At 42.8% G+C, this 16605-nt stretch overlaps 2 protein-coding genes across 4 annotated transcripts in view; one reads left to right on the top strand and one right to left on the bottom strand.

Annotated features, from left to right (window-relative positions):
- The first annotated feature begins 3895 nt into the window (after window positions 1-3895).
- Window positions 3896-12939, top strand: stx5a (syntaxin 5A). 2 transcript variants are annotated; one of them, XM_035768096.1, is made up of 11 exons: window positions 3896-4027; window positions 4556-4810; window positions 10143-10213; window positions 10525-10580; window positions 10676-10746; window positions 10965-11081; window positions 11195-11251; window positions 11361-11439; window positions 11583-11689; window positions 11761-11882; window positions 12052-12939. In XM_035768096.1, the coding sequence occupies exons 2-11, from the start codon at window positions 4748-4750 to the stop codon at window positions 12209-12211; spliced, it is 903 nt and encodes a 300-aa protein (XP_035623989.1). In that variant the 5' UTR covers window positions 3896-4027; window positions 4556-4747; the 3' UTR covers window positions 12212-12939. The 2 variants fall into 2 exon arrangements, with proteins under 2 accessions (XP_035623989.1, XP_035623993.1); XM_035768100.2 differs by lacking the exon at window positions 3896-4027 and adding an exon at window positions 4044-4196.
- A 948-nt stretch (window positions 12940-13887) lies between these two features.
- Window positions 13888-16605, bottom strand: part of zgc:162144 (RD3 domain-containing protein) — a 10389-nt gene continuing 7671 nt past the window's right edge. For both annotated transcript variants that reach the window (XM_035768108.2, XM_035768114.2), the window contains exons 2-5: window positions 15727-15844; window positions 15429-15550; window positions 14736-15040; window positions 13888-14541 (exon numbers count right to left, since the gene is read on the bottom strand). In XM_035768108.2, the coding sequence (XP_035624001.1) occupies window positions 14172-14541; window positions 14736-15040 (675 nt within the window). In that variant the 5' untranslated portion in view covers window positions 15429-15550; window positions 15727-15844 and the 3' untranslated portion in view covers window positions 13888-14171. The remainder of the gene's footprint in view (window positions 14542-14735; window positions 15041-15428; window positions 15551-15726; window positions 15845-16605) is intronic.

The following is a 16605-nucleotide window of genomic DNA, read 5'->3' as shown; positions in this document are numbered from 1 at the left end:
TCCTCCCCACCCTGAGAGAGAGCCAGTCAGCTCCAGTGAGAGTGAGCTCAAGGCTGATGCTGCCTGGCCTACCTGTCATGGAGGGCATCCTGCCAGTGACTAAATATAGAAGCCTGCACAAGATTAGGGAGACAGAGGGAGGGAGGGAGAGACAGTGACTCATCCATCAGAAGACATGGATGTATTTTCAACCTTTAATCCTATTCCCCTTTTTGTAAAAAGGTTTTCTACTCCCTGAAAAAGTCCCAGAACCTTGTCATGTTAGTGCAGAATAATATTGGAACTGTCTAACTGTCTCTGATTCGATGGTGGTGCCCCTGAGAACCAGTGACTCGTTGTGTGTCTCTGAAACTCCTCATCTCTCACCCTCTCTCTTTATCCTTCACTCCCTATCTGTGGAAATGATTTCCTGTATTTTTCCACCGTTCTCTGTATGTATTAGTGCTATAACCCTAGAGACGTGTTTTCCTCTGCTTTTGTAGCAGCAGCTGTTTGTGTGTGTGTGAGAGAGAGAGAGAGAGAGAGAGAGAGAGAGAGAGAGAGAGAGAGAGAGAGAGAGAGAGAGAGAGAGAGAGAGAGAGAGAGAGAGAGAGAGAGAGCTTTGGCAATGTTAACACATGTTTCCCATGCCAATAAAGCCCTTGAATTGAATTGAATTGAGAGAGAGAGAGAAACAAACTGCAGACTCGTACATTTCCTCAGTGAAAACAATGTTCTGAGCAAATGTAAAATTGGCTTTTTACCAAATTACCATACCACAGACCACATATTCAACCTGCACACCCTAATTGACAAATAAACCAAAACAAAGGCAAAGTCTTCTCATGCTTTGTTGATTTAAAAACAATCCTTTGACTCAATTTGGCATGAGGGTATGCTGTACAAATTGATGGAAAGTGGTGTTTGGGGAAAAACATACAACATTATAAAATCCATGTACAAAAACAAGTGTGCGGTTAAAATAGCCAAAAACACACATTTCTTTCCACAGGGCCGTGGGGTGAGACAGGGATGCAGCTTAAGCCACAACCTCTTCAATATATATATATAAACAAATTGGTGAGGGCACTAGAACTGTCCGCAGCACCCGACTAGATTCTGAAGTCAAATGTCTACTGTTTGCTGATGATCTGGTGCGTCTGTCATCAACCAAGGAGGGCCTACAGTAGCATCTAGATATTCTGCACAGATTCAGCCAGACCTGGGTTCTGACAGTAAATCTCAATAAGACAAAAATAATGGTGTTCCAAAAAAGGTCCAGTCGCCAGGACCACAAATACAAATTCCATCTAGAAACTGTTGCCCTAGAGCAAACAAAAAAACTATACATACTTCAGCCTATACATCAGAGCCACAGGTAACTTCAACAAAGCTGTGAACGAGCTGAGAGACTAGGCAAGAAGGGCCTTCTATGCCATTAAAAGGAACATAAAATTCAACATACCAATTAGGATCTGGAAAAACTACTTGAATCAGTTATAGAACCCATTGTCCTTTATGGTTGTGAGGTCAGGGTCCGCTCACCAACCAAGAATTAACTAAATGGGACAAACACCAAATTGAGACTCTGCATACAGAATTCCCCAAAAATATCCTCTGTGTACAACGTAAAACACCAAATCATGTGCGCAGAGCAGAATTAGGCCGATACCCGCTAATTATCAAAGTCCATAAAATAAATGTTAAATTCTACAACAACCTAAAAGGAAGCGATTCTCAACCCTTTCATAACAAAGCCATCACCTACAGAGAGATGAACCTGGAGAAGAGTCCCCTAAGCAAGCTGGTCCTGGGGCTCTGTTCACAAACACAAACAGACCCCACAGAGACCCAGGACAGCAACACAATTAGACCCAATCAAATCATGAGAAAACAAAAAGATATTTACTTGACACATCGGAAATAATTAACAAAAAAATAGAGCAAACTAGAATGCTTTTTGGCCCTAAACAGAGAATACACAGTGGCAGAATACCTGACCACTGTGACTGACCCAAACTTAAGGAAAGGTTTGACTTAAGATGCACTTCCAAACCTCCTGCCAAATGTATGACCATATTAAAGACACACATTTCCCTCAGATTACACAGATCCACAAAATAATTTGAAAACCCCCCCGCATTTTTGATGAACTCCCATATCTACTGGGTGAAATACCACAGTGTGCCATCACAGCATCACTTTTGTACTTTTGGAACTTCTGTGGGTGGAATGTTTACTGCTCATTTTTTGGGTTCTTCACTTTTGTTTATTACCTACTTCACTTGCTTTGGCAATGTTAACATATGTTTCCCATGCCAATAAAGCCCTTGAATTGAACAATTGAATTGAGAGAGAGAGAGAGAGAGAGAGAGAGAGATCCACAAAGAATTCAAAAACAAATCCAATTTTGAAAAACTCCCATATCTACTTGGTGAAATTCCACAGTGTGCCATCACAGCAGCAAGATTTGTGACCTGTTGCCACGAGAAAAGGGCAACCAGTGAAGAACAAACACCATTGTAAATACAACCCATATTTATGCTTATTTATTTTATCTTGTGTCCTTTAACTATTTGTACATATATATATATATATATATATATATATATATATATATATATAATATGACATGTGTAATGTCTTTACTGTTTTGAAACTTCTGTATGTGTAATGTTTACTGTTCATTTTTGTTGTTTTTCACCTTATATAATTCACTTTGTATGTTGTCTACCTCACTTGCTTTGGCAATGTTAACACATGTTTCCCATGCCAATAAAGCCCTTGAATTGAATTGAATTGAGAGAGAGAGAGAGAGAGAGAGAGAGAGAGAGAGAGAGAGAGAGAGAGAGAGAGAGAGAGAGAGAGAGAGAGAGAGAGAGAGAGAGAGAGAGAGAGAGAGAGAGAGAGAGAGAGAGAGAGAGAGAGAGAGAGAGAGAGAGAGAGAGAGAGAGAGAGAGAGAGAGAGAGAAATGTGTGTGTGTTGACTATGGCCAGCCATGTCTCTCTCTGACAGGAAAATTAATGTTGTTTAAAGTCCCCTGTGACGCATGAAAAAACCAGCTGTTATCAGTTACGGAAACATGCATCTCTGTGGTGCTTTGATAATTCTCTATCATGTCAGACAACATAGAAGCCATTAAAAGATTTATGGCAATGGCATCAATTTGAGACATTGTAAAATGCGAATGCCCTCAAATGCACAGATATTGTTAATTTATGCATTATCAGAGACCATATGTTGTTTTTTCACAGAAGTGGTGTTCAGGTGGAAAGAGAATAGGCTATAGGAAGACAGATTGAGTGGGAATAGAAAGGTGAGAATTGAAGATAGGTGAGGGCATAGTTGTGGTCTGAACATGCCAGCTCTTGTTGGGGTAAGGATGTGGGAGCCAGTAGGTATAGAATGAGATCTGAGCAAGTCCTGGATGTTATCTCTCTACCTGTATTCATTTGTGTAGCTTACCTTCGCTCTGTCTCTCTACCTCCCTTTCTCTCTCACAGTCTGGAGTTTGGTAATCACGGTTATCTCCACTATACTCTAAAGCAGGTTAGCGTTTTTGGTTATGAATCTTGTTCTGGAGGCAGCTCTGCAGAGTTGTAAGTTGCTTGCAAAGCCACAAAATCTAACCACGCTGCTAATCCTAATGCCTAAACAACATTTTTGTTTTCAGGAATTTTTACAATGTAACCAATTTTGACTTTGCAGCTGACCTATGTAATGGGAAATCGCTTCTTTCTGCCTCCAGGACACGACTCGTGACAATAAACATCAACCTTCTACTCTGTATGCGCTTCACTATCCACGCATAATTGAATAGAGTCCACTTGATTTGAATGCTGCACAAGTTGACATATATGTTAGAAAACATAAGATATGGCGACATCTGGTGGTATGTGATGACTCATTTTCCGAATATATCCAATTTAAGCAGTGGTGGACGTGGCGATGACGTCAGTATCCGGAAATGACCCGGATTCAAACTTTCTTTCCCGGCTTGGTAAAAACATAGAACGATCTGTGAATTCTTGTGGAATTTTGCTAATAGTAAGTTGAAACTGATCACGTTTATCGAGGGAACCTATATATATACACACACAATTGATTGATGTTGTGATGAGAGAGTTTTCTTTATTCAAACAAAACATTCAAGCCACATCTCTAGGGTAAACTAAAAAGCAGCTGTGATGGAGTCGGCTCTTTAAAACTAGCTAAGGTTAGTTAGTCAACGGTTGCTTGGCATAACTAAATAGTTCAGTACCTAAGAACATTTAAATGACAACATATCTAGCTAGCTATAGTTTTATATTTCATCACTGTCAGATAAGCTGTATGGTAGCATTTCGTTTGTGTTGCCGTGGTAATGATGGATTTGCTAACATTAGCTTACTTATTACTAGCTAGGCACATAAATGGCGGTGGGGAGGCTTGATTGCTAAACAAATTGGCCAAGCTCCGATTTGTTGGGGGAAACTGAGACAACGTATTGGTAATTAGATGGGTAGCCCGGGGCCCGATAACCTAGCAAACGGTCACTTGAAATGATTTGGTTATGTTACTCCTATCATATTACAGATACATTGAGAATGCCCGTGTGCATCATTGGACACGGATTGACGCCTCGCAGTTAGGAGTTGACATCAGGAGGTGTAGTGACTGTTTCCACGGAGCACGGACCGGTCTATAGTACACTACCGATATCTTTCAGACGTCAGACCCTTCCTCCTTGGCGTGCCCAGTGCAGGCTGGTGATATACAGGCGGCAGGATGACGTGCAGGGATCGAACCAACGAGTTCCAGTCCGCCTGCAAATCCCTACAGAGCCGACAGGTATGTAGGTATGGGAGAGTTGGTGGCGATTTTAGCATGTAAATCTTGGTGGGGCATTTTTTTGGGGGGGGGTGCATGCCAGCAAAGCCACAACACTAAACAATACATTAACTGCACTATAACGGTGACAAACGGTGCCCACAAACTGTTAGGGCCTACATCATCATTTTTTACATTTTTTTTCTTCACCTTTATTTATCCATGTAGACCAGTTGAGACAAGTTCTCATTTACAACTGCGACCTGGCCAAGAAAAAACAAAGCAGTGTGACACAAACAACAACACAGAGTTACACATGGAATAAACAAACGTACAGTCGATAACACAATAGAAAAGTCTATATACAGTGTGCGCAAATGAGGTAAGATTAGGGAGGTAAGGGAATAAATAGGCCATAGTGGCGAAGTAATTACAATTAAACACTGGAGTGATAGATGTGCAGAAGATGAATGTGCAAGTAGAGATACTGGGGTGCAAAGAAAAAAAGAAAAACACAATATGAGGTAGTTGGATGGGCTATTTACAGATGGGCTATGTACAGGTGCAATGATCTGTAAGCTGCTCTAACAGCTGATGCTTAAAGTTACTGAGGGAGATATGAGTCTCCAGCTTCAGTGATTTTTTTTGTTGTTGTTACAATTCGTTCCGGTCATTGGCAGCAGAGAACTGGAAGGAAAGGCAGCCAAAGAGGAATTGGCTTTGGGGGTGGCCAGTGAAATATACCTGCTGGAGCGCGTACTCCAGGTGGGTGCTGCTATGGTGACCAGTGAGCTAAGGCAGGGCTTTACCTAGCAAAGACTTATAGATAACCCGGAGCCAGTGGGTTTGGCGATGAATATGAAGCGAGGGCCAGGAAACGAGAGAATACAGGTCACAGTGGTGGGCAGTATATGGGGCTTTGGTGACAAAACAGATGGCACTGTGATAGACTGCATCCAATTTGCTGAGTGGAGTGTTGGAGGCTATTTTGTAAATGACATCGCCGAAGTCAAGGATCGATAGAATAGTCAGTTTTACGAGGGTATGTTAGGCAGCATGAGGGAAGGAGGCTTTATTGCGAAATAGGAAGCCAATTCTAGATTTAATTTTGGATTGGAGATGCTTAAAGTGAGTCTGGAAGGAGAGTTTAGTCTAACCAGACACCGAGGTATTTGTAGTTGTCTACATATTCTAGTAGTCAGAACCGTCCAGAGTAGTGATGCTGGATGGGCATGCAGGTTCGGGCAGTGATCGTTTGAAGAGCATGCATTTAGTTTTACTTGCATTTAAGAGCAGTTGGAGGCCACGGAAGGAGTGTTGTATGGCATTGAAGCTCGTCTGGAGATTAGTTAACATGGTGTCCAAAGAAGGGCCAGAAGTATACAGAATGGTGTCGTCTGTGTAGAAGTGGATCAGAGAATCACCAGCAGCAAGAGCGACATCATTGATGTATTCAGAGAAAAGAGTTGGCCCGAGAATTGCACCCTGTGGCACCCCCATAGACTACCAAAGATCTGGACAACAGGTTTGACACATTGAACTCTGTATGAGAAGTAGTTGGTGAACCATGTGAGGCAGTCATTTGAGAAACCAAGGCTGCTGAGTCTGCCGATAAGAATGTGGTGATTGACAGATTCGAAATCCTTGGCCAGGTCAATGAATATGGCTGCACAGTATTGTCTTTTATTGATGGTGGTTAGGATATAATTTAGGACCTTGAGCGTGGCTGAGGTGCACCCATGACCAGCTCGGAAACCAGATTGCATAGCGGAGAAGGTACGGTGGGATTCGAAATGGTCGGTGATCTGTTTGTTAACTTGGCTTTCGAAGACCTTAGAAAGGCAGGGTAGGATAGATATAGGTCTGTAACATTTTGGGTCTAGAGTGTCTCCCCCTTTGAAGTGGGGGATGACCGCAGCAGCTTTCCAATCTTTGGGGATCTCAGATGATATGAAAGAGAGGTTGAACAGACTAGTAATAGGGGTTGCAACAATTGCGGCAGGTAATTTTAAAACGAGAGGGTCCAGATTGTCTTCCCCAGATGATTGTACTGGTTCAGATTTTGCAGCTCTTTCAGAACATCAGCTATCTGGATTTGGGTGAGGGAGAAATGGGGAGGCTTGGGCAAGTTGCTGTGGGGAGTGCAGGGCTGTTGACTGGGGTAGGGGTATCCAGGTGGAAAGCATGGCCAGCTGTAGAAAAATGCTTATTGAAATTTATTTTGGATTTATCAGTGGTGACAGTGTTTCCTAGCTTCAGTGCAGTGGGCAGCTGGGAGGAGGTGCTCTTATTCTCCATGGAGTTTGTGCTACAGTATGCACATTTCTGTTTTAAAAATCTAGCCTTTGCTTTCCTAACTGCCTGTGTATGTTGGTTCCTAACTTCCCTGAAAAGTTGCATATTGCGGGGGATATTCGATGCTAATGCAGTACGCCACAAGATGTTTTTGTGCTGGTCAAGGCCAGTCAGGTCTGAAGAGAACCAAGGGCTATATCTGTTCCTTGTTCTAATATTGGGACATAAAGCTGCCCCAACAGCAGTCCCAACACCTTACCACTGCTACAGTTCATTCAGCCTCATTTACTGCCTTTAAAAAAAACAGCTGATAATGCTGACTTGCTTAAACAAATGTGGTTTCTAATGACAATTGAGATGTGCAAACTATGGCACAAGGGGACGACAAGCGGATAAGAGGCTATCCGTAATTTCGATTAAGACATTAATGAGCGAGAGACGACAGACGTAGTCAGTATAACTCTTTGTTCAGCACTTTTGAAATGTACAGCGACAGAATTCAGAACGTGGAATATAAACAGACAATGAAGGTTCTTACAATATTCAATGATTACATTTCTCTTAAATAGGTTTTTAGCAAACAGGCACACACCGGCTGCGAACAATGTGTTTACAATACCGCGTTGGTGAAAATAGACCAAATTAATAGGGTGAGGCACATGGGGTAATAACAGCTTACTACACAACATACCATACAACTCTCCTTCCGTGGCCTCCAACTGCTCTTAAACGCAAATAAACGTATGCTATTCAACCGATCATTGCCCGCACCTGCCCGTCCATCCAGCATCACTACTCTGGACGGCTCTGACTTAGAATACGTGGATAACTACAAATACCTAGGTGTCTGGCTAGACTGTAAACTCTCCTTCCAGACTCACATTAAGCATCTCCAATCAAAATTTAAATCTAGAATCGGCTTCCTATTTCGCAACCAAGCTTCCTTCACTCATGCTGCCAAACATACCCTCGTAAAACTGACCATCCTACCGATCCTTGACTTAGGCGATGTCATCTATAAAATAGCCTCCAACACTCTGCTCAGCAAACTGGATGTTGTCTACCACCACTGCGACCTGTACGCTCTCGTTGGCTGGCCCTCACTTCATACTCGTCGCCAAACCCACTGGCTACAGGTTATCTACAAGTCTCTGCTAGGTAAAGCCCCGCCTTATCTCAGCTCGCTGGTCACCATAGCAGCACCCACTCGTAGCACACACTCCAGCAGGTATATCTCACTGGTCACCCCCCAAAGCCAATTCCTCATTTGGTTGTCTTTCCTTCCAGTTCTCTGCTGCCACTGACTGGAACAAACTGCAAAAATCACTGAAGCTGGAGATTCCCATCTCCCTCACTAGCTTTAAGAACCAGCTGTCAAAGCAGCTCACAGATCACTGCACCTGTTCATAGCCCATCTCTATACAGCCCATCTATCTACCTCATCCCCATACTGTTTATTTATTTTGCTCCTGTTGCACCACAGTATCTCTACTTGCACATCCATCTTTTGCACATCTACCATTCCAGTGTTTAATTGCCATATTGTAATTACTTTGCCACCTTGGCCTATTTATTGCCTTAACTCCCTTATTTTACCTTATTTGCACTCACTGTATATAGACTTTGTTTAGTTTTTTTTCTACTGTATTATTGACTGTATGTTTTGTTAATTCCATGTGTAACTCTGTTGTTGTATGTGTCGAACTGCTCTGCTTTATCTTGGCCAGGTCGCAGTTGCAAATGAGAACTTGTTCTCAACTAGCTTACCTGGTTAAATAAAGGTTAAATAAAAAATACACTTAGTATTACTTTATTAGCTACAGAATACATATCTCTCTGGTATCCTATATAATTTATGAAGCAGTATAAGACATTTTTGGACTCACGTTGTTGTGATGTGCTTGAACAGGAAAGTGGCGCGGTGGTCCTTCATGGGCAAATTTTTTCATCAAAGAGAAAAATGCTGGATTTACAATTCCAAGTTGAATCACCGTTCAAAACGTGTTTTTCCAGAGTTCCCAGTTGTCTTGAATTCAGTTAGCCACTGATTCCTTCCCAAACCACTCATTGTTGAATTAGCCACTTCCAAATGTTTGTGTAATGTTTATGTTCAATGGCCGATGAGCACCGAGACGTTTTATTTGTAATTTCTTTTCATATGACAAGGATGGAAAAGGATTTGATTGTCGACTTGATTCATGGTGATGACTGCTAGCTAAGATTTTGAGAGTATGATGTTGACAGTCCAAGCAAAGCTACTGTAGATTTAACAATGTCATTCTATCTGTGGCAAATTACCTTGAGCCTTCATGGATGGGCACTTCTTTTTTCTATTTGTTACTTTTACCCCTTTTTCTCACCAATTTCATGGTATCCAATTGGTAGTTAGTCTGGTCTCATCGCTGCAACTCCCGTACGGACTTGAGACAGGCGAAGGTCGAGAGCCATACATCCTCTAAACCCAGTCAAGCCGCACTGCTTCTTGACACAATGCCTGCTTAGCCCGGAAGCCAGCCACACCAATGTGTTGGAGGAAACACAGTATTCCTGGCGACCATGTCAGCATGCACTGCGCCCGGCCCTCCACGAGTTGCTAGAGCGTGATGGGACAAGAAACACTTCCAATAACCCGGACGATGCTGGGACAATTGTGCGCCCCCCATGGGTCTCCCGGTCATGGCTGGCTGAGACAGAGACTGGACTCGAACCAGGATTTCTAGTGGCACAGCCTTAGACCACTGCGCCACTGGGGAGGCCGGATGGGCACTTCTAATATAACTCTAATCTTAGAATTGGCGATGACGTACTGTTCCATGAGTGACACTTTTTTTTTAACCTAAAAATGCGGGGCTGAAAACAGGTGGGGCTCTGCACTAAATGACGGGTCGCCACTGGGGAGAGGCAAGGGCAGTGATGTTGAAATAGCCATCTGATCAAGGCTGGGGGATACTAAACATAACCTATGGGAGATAGAGGAACCTATTCATTCCCCCTCTTGTAATCTGTCACAGATGATGTCTCTTTTAATCACTCTTTCTCATTCTCTCTCTCTCTACAGAATGGTGTTCAGCACACCAAGCCAGCCCTCAGTGCTCTCAAGCAACGCAGTGACTTCACCCTCATGGCCAAGTGAGTCCCACTGCCAGCCAACTTGCTCACATTACACAGTTAAACCACTCAGGGGTATAGTTGGCACCTGTGTCTGATTTGAAGTTTAGTAAATAGCCAGTTGTTGCTGTTAGTTTCTCCATGGTGTTTTAATCAAATTGTAGCTCTGCATGATCTCTTTGGAATGTAGGCTGTTCTTTTCTCTTATCATTTTACCGAAGGACATACTTTACATTCCACGTATGTACATGCACTAGCAGTTTCTTTTCACCGTGTTCATGTTTAGGCCTATCACTGTGATACCAATCTTGTGTTGTTTTGAACCTCTCCAGGAGAATAGGAAAGGACTTGAGTAATACATTTGCTAAACTAGAGAAACTCACTATATGTAAGTATATGTCAATATTTATGAGTCAAATAGCTATTTGGAAAAACTCTGCTTTTTTTCTATAGTTCTGGATATGTCTGTTTTGACCTTTTCAGTGGCTAAAAGAAGATCTCTATTTGATGACAAGGCAGTGGAGATTGAAGAGTTAACCTACATCATCAAGCAGGTGAGATTTATTTCTTCTTATTTTGAATTGACACCGATACAGGAAAAGCAGTCGGCTGTTTCTCGTTATGAACTATAAATCGCAAACACGATGACCAGTCAGTCAGGTGGAATCTCTATGCAAGTGACAGACCTAGCTGTTTTAGTGGACGCAGTCTGTGTTACACTGCTGTGTCCTGTTTGACTCCCTCCGCCTGTCTCCCACTATTCCCCTCGCAGGACATTAACAGCCTGAACAAGCAGATTGCCCAGCTGCAGGATCTGATTCGTTCACGCGGAGCTCCCAGCGGAAGACACATCCAGACCCATTCCAACACCATTGTCATCTCCCTGCAGGTCTGACTGCCAGTGCCTCTACTGCATTATGTAACTGATGTGGATGAGTAAAATGATGTAGCCATATGAAACCTGAGGCTTTATAAAATCAACAACTCCTTGTTTTGTTGCAGTCCAAACTGGCCTCTATGTCCAATGACTTCAAGTCAGTTCTAGAAGTAAGAACGGAGGTAAGATTCACTGGAACGTTCTGTCACTCTGAAACTTTCTGTCATTAAACCTCATAAAATCCTCATAATTGTAGGTTGCCTATATCGTTCTCATTTTCTCTTTCTCTAGAACCTGAAGCAGCAGAAGAACAGGAGAGAACAGTTCTCTCAGCGTCACGTCTCTTCTCCTCTCCACGCCAACAACTTCAGTAAGAAAACACACCACGTTTACTTCACCTTCAGCCTCTAATTCCTACACCAGATCACTTCACAAATGTCTCTGTGAATTCCAATCACAGAACTTTATTTTCTCTTCCTTCTAACTGGCTATCGTTTCTCTCTCCTCTGCCAGAGAGTTCAGTGTTGATGCAGGATGAGTCCAGGAGTATGGGGGCTGAGGTGGCCATCAACATGGACAACCAGTCTAACCCTCTACAGCTCCAGCTCATTGATGAGCAGGTACAAACACTTTATTATCACCTGTATTGTGTCTGTCAGTGTTACTATAATGCTGTTCCTCTGTGGTGCAGGACTCATACATCCAGAGCCGTGCAGACACCATGCAGAACATTGAGAGCACCATCGTAGAGCTGGGCTCTATCTTTCAGCAGCTGGCTCACATGCTGAAGGAGCAGGAGGAGACAGTACAGAGGTGAGGGAGGGGGAGGAGAGCAATATGATGGGGAAGCAGGGAAACAAGGTGGATGAGGGAAAGAGGAGTTGAGGGAGAAAGAGATGCGGTGTACTGGGGAGAAATTGAGATGCTCGAGCACTGCCCGGTGTGTGTCACAAGCCCTATGTGTGTTTCCTCTCCCATGTAGGATTGATGCTAACGTGGAGGACACTCAGCTCAACGTGGACATGGCTCACACGGAGATCCTCAAGTACTTCCAGTCTGTGTCCTCCAACCGCTGGCTCATGGTCAAGATCTTCCTCGTCCTCATCGTGTTCTTCATCGTCTTTGTGGTCTTCCTCGCCTGAGCAGGGAGAAATGATAGATAAAGAAGTAGAGGTTGAAGAAGAGGGAGATGGAAAAGTTAATTGTCTTTTGACAGATTGCGTCACTCCTATGAAACGCTAGTCGCTTGACCAATAGTTCAGACGGAGTCATGCTATCTGACATAAGACAATGGGAAAGGTTGGGCTGAGACGAGGGGTTGCCACAGCAACAGGACAATGGGAAAGGTTGGGCTGAGATGAGGGGTTGCCACAGCAACAGGACAATGGGACAGGTGGAGTGTTATTGAACGGTCTGGGACTTGAGGTCCAGCAGCACAAGAAATGATAGTCTGCTGCCTAAAGCCTTGGAGAGAGTTTCTGGAGTGACCCTAGCAGATCTCTTCTGTTCCTACAGACATTGATGAAATACCCCTAATGAAAAGGATATGCTATCGGAACACGCTTTGTATAGTATAAACAGAATACTTGTCATTCTGTTCTTTGTTACTTTAGAGAATAATTCATCTTACACATTTAATCAAAAATGACTTATTTAATGGTTTGATTCTGCAAACCTGGTTTTGTTTCTTGGTAGATTTTCTTTTACCCCTCATGTTGCTTATTGTTGATTGGTTGTAAGACGGGGTGTCATCAACTTTCTCTCCGACATGAGGGCCAACACAACAGACTGGAGTTCTTGAATTGTAATAATTTCTTTCGATTTTTATTCCTCATTATTCCAGTTTTATTAAAGAGAGACTTGAACAATTCTCCCTCACTATTATTCACGCCACGCATGATTGGAAACTATTGTTGGTTTACTTTCTCTTTTTCTTTCAATGTTTCTTATTTGCCAAAAGGGTACTTTCAGTTTCAAAGAAATGTGACAAGAAACCTGTGGTCTAAACTGTTTTATGACAGTACAGGATTAAAGGTGGTTTAAACTGAAGAGGACATTCCCTTCATAGCCCCAGTCATAAACACAATGTGACGACTCAGACCCGAACAGTTTGTAACAAGTTACTTAACACTGTTATTGCAGATCTAACAGTTTAGATTGCCTGATTTACCTGCCAGCAAGTCAGCTGGGGTCAGTCTGAATACTGTTGCCAATGGTTTGCATCCCAAATGGCACTCTATTTCCTATATAGTGCACTACTTGAAACAGAGCCCAAGGGTCCTGGACAAAAGTAGTACACTAAATAAGAAATGGGTTGCTTTTTGGGACCCTAATTAACAGGTTGTTATTAACCCTGTCATAACCAATGACATGTCACCTGTTATGTAGAGCTGAAAGTACCCTAGTGAAGTCTTTCTCAACCAAACTTCCCTGCAACTTGTCTGTTTGGACCTCACTGCTTTATTGGGGACTGTCCTCTTCTCTTCATCTCCTCTCATTCTCACTGAGGACAGATGTTTATGTACAGGCTATTATTTAATGACCGACCAGAACTTTTTTAATAAGAAAACACTCCTATTTCTTCCCTCTTTTTTTTTGCCAAATGCCTTGACTTCTACAGTGTGTAAAGTGAAAATAGTGCTAATGTATTGGATAGAAGTGCATATTAAAAAAGAACAATGGGGAAGTTGTGCAAAGGACTGTAATTCTTTACTGAGTAAGAGGGTTGTAGAATTTTGATATAATTAATTGTTATAGAGTAACCATGCCAACCAAAGGACTGGAACTAAGCTATGCAGTAGTAATGGCCCCACAATAATCCACACAAACTAATTTATTATCAAGGATCTGTTGGAAAATAAGACCTGTATTTTCTAGTTCATTTTACATGCATTTCAAGTGTTAACGCATTCGGAAAATGTAATTCGCAATAAAAAAAAACTGCTGGCTAAGCTTGCAATTCTACTCTTGCATATGTAACTGCATTATGTCTAAACAGTCAGTGGAAATCTGCTGAGGTGTGAGCTGTCCTCATGTTGCATCTCATCTTGACCTTCTCCCCTATCAATCTCTCATCTCCTATTCTCTTTCTCCATCCCTCCCTCAGCCAAGTGCACTCTGTTCGATGGGGGTGATATCAGGCATGCTCATGCTCCTCCCCTTCCTGGCCGCTCTCGCCACGTTTGCTGCTCCCTCCTGCTGCTCCACCTCGTCTTCCTCGTACCAGCTCGACTCCTCCTGCAGGTTGCCTCGTGACCCGCCCAGGCCCCCACCCCTGAAGGGAGCGGGGCGGAACTTGGAGCGGAAGGTTACAAAGGAGAGGCTCTTGCTGCGTTGTTTGTCCCAGCCGGCTGACCTCATCCTCATCTCCTCGTTCTCCTCTTCTCCCTCAACACAGTCACGTAGAACCGTGCGGAACAGACGAGCCACCTCATGAACCTCCGGCTCAATCTCCGTCACCAGATTCCTGAACCTGGGGTAGAGGGCAAAGGTCAAAATGAGTTTGCGTGATACTGACAAAGGGATAAAAGGTGGCACCAAGTTCACTTTGGAGACATCAGAACCTGTTGAGAATGATCATGAATCCATTTCCATGATCTACCTGAGACATTCAGGATATGTGTTGTGTACATACACCTCTTACACGGATAAGGTACTAAATCCCACCTAACAATGACAGGGCCACACTGAGACGGTGGCACCCTGGCACACAGGTCCTGCAGTTCTATCAGGTCTCGGGGGGTCAGCTCATAGGGTTGGTGGGTGGGGGCAGTGGCCAGCCAGCTGTAGTCAGCGGAGGAAGAGCTGCGCCGGCGCCGGCCCTCTTTTGTCACCCTTTCCAGGCGGATACGTTCGGTGCGCTTCACCATGGCACCCAGCTCCAGCATCAGGGTGTTGGTGACTAGTTCTTCTGCCGTACGCTGTCCAGGCACTTTCGGCTCCAGAGAAAACACTGCTGACCAGGGGAACATCTAGGGAGGGACAGAATTTAATCAACTTGATTTATTCCAGATGGGCAATTATTGTGAGAGGAGAGAGGAATCAGCCATGGGACCAATACAAGTTATTGAAACTGTTTTCATGCTGCAAACTCATGCTATTAATTTAAACACACTTAAAGTAAATGTTGTGTAATGTATCTTAATTGTTCAACTTTGTTTAACTTTGTTTTAAAATCTTAATCAAATAATTTCTTCATTAGGTAGATAAACACGCCTGAGGATGTTACTTGATTGATAGAACTGTAAATACAGGTAATTAGATTCACTGAATCGCTTTCTGCTTTCGGTGACCTGCCTTTTTCACGACACAATGTAAAAGTTAATTTACCTGTAGTCAAACAAAAGCTTGATAGCTTACCTTTTACAAAGTCAATTATTGAGTAGTCTCCTTGTTGGTTAGAAATCCTCTTATCAAGATGCAGACAATGCCTTCATTTCACAGTTCCTTTTTTTGTTGTTTCTGTTGTCTTTGGTTTGCAGCTGCAAAATATAAACTGTTAAAAAGAAAATGTCGACTTTCACTCCTACACACCACTAACTGACCACCTTGCTACCTCGAAGGTCCGTGGCAGATAGGTATGTGTTCCTTCGTGATTGACAATGAATGTAATCCTGTATTAATATACAGTGATTGACAGGTCTTTTACCGGACTAACCTCATAAGCACACCTGGAGGTGTTGCTAGATGTGTCAGCCTGTACGTATCCAGTCAGCCAACTAGAGCAGCGTAGCAGCAGGGGTTACCAGCAGTTTTGTTCAGTAAGCATCTGTCATCTGTGAATCAAAACAGAGACACTGGACCTAAAATATACAGTAAAATATGAACAATATCCTCAGTGATGACAATGAGCATTTTCATGGAAGGAGGACATAGGCCTACCGTTTCATCACTGATCTGTGGCATTTAGACAGTACTCCAGAATGTTTTTGCTCAGATAATGGGCTAGAATAATGGCTCTGCTTGGATGCTGGTTGGTAAAGGAATGGTGTTGGCTTTGTCAATGATACTTGCATTTGATGAAGTTGAAATTGTAAACTTCATATCGATTTGTATAGAACCCCTAGACTTATATTAGGCTGAGTGTGACATTGGCAAGGCATTTCTGCTCTTCCTGGAAGACCAAGGCACATACAGTGCATTCGGACAGTATTCAGACAAATCCAAATCAAATTTTATTGGTCACATACACATGCTTAGCAGATGTTATTGCGGGTGTAGCGAAATGCTTGTGTTTTTGCTCCGACAGTTCAGTAATATCTTACAATTTATATCTAACAAATTACACAACATATACCCAATACACAGAAATCTAGGTTGGAATGAATTAAGACTATATACATATGGACGAGCGAGGTCAGAGTGGAACGGACTAAGATACAGTAGAATAGTGTAGAATACAGTATATACATATGAGATGAGTAATGCAAGATATGTAAACATTAAGTGAATGAGATACTGTAGAATAGTATAGAAAACAGTATATACATATACAGCCTCTAATGTGCTAGTGATGGCTGTGTAGCAGTCTGATGGC

This window comes from Oncorhynchus keta, chromosome 4 (assembly GCF_023373465.1).
Source record: "Oncorhynchus keta strain PuntledgeMale-10-30-2019 chromosome 4, Oket_V2, whole genome shotgun sequence".
In the NCBI taxonomy this organism is placed as follows: Eukaryota; Metazoa; Chordata; class Actinopteri; order Salmoniformes; family Salmonidae; genus Oncorhynchus; species Oncorhynchus keta.
The sequence above is the reverse complement of the archived record's forward strand: the minus strand, read 5'-3'. Positions and strand labels throughout refer to the sequence as shown.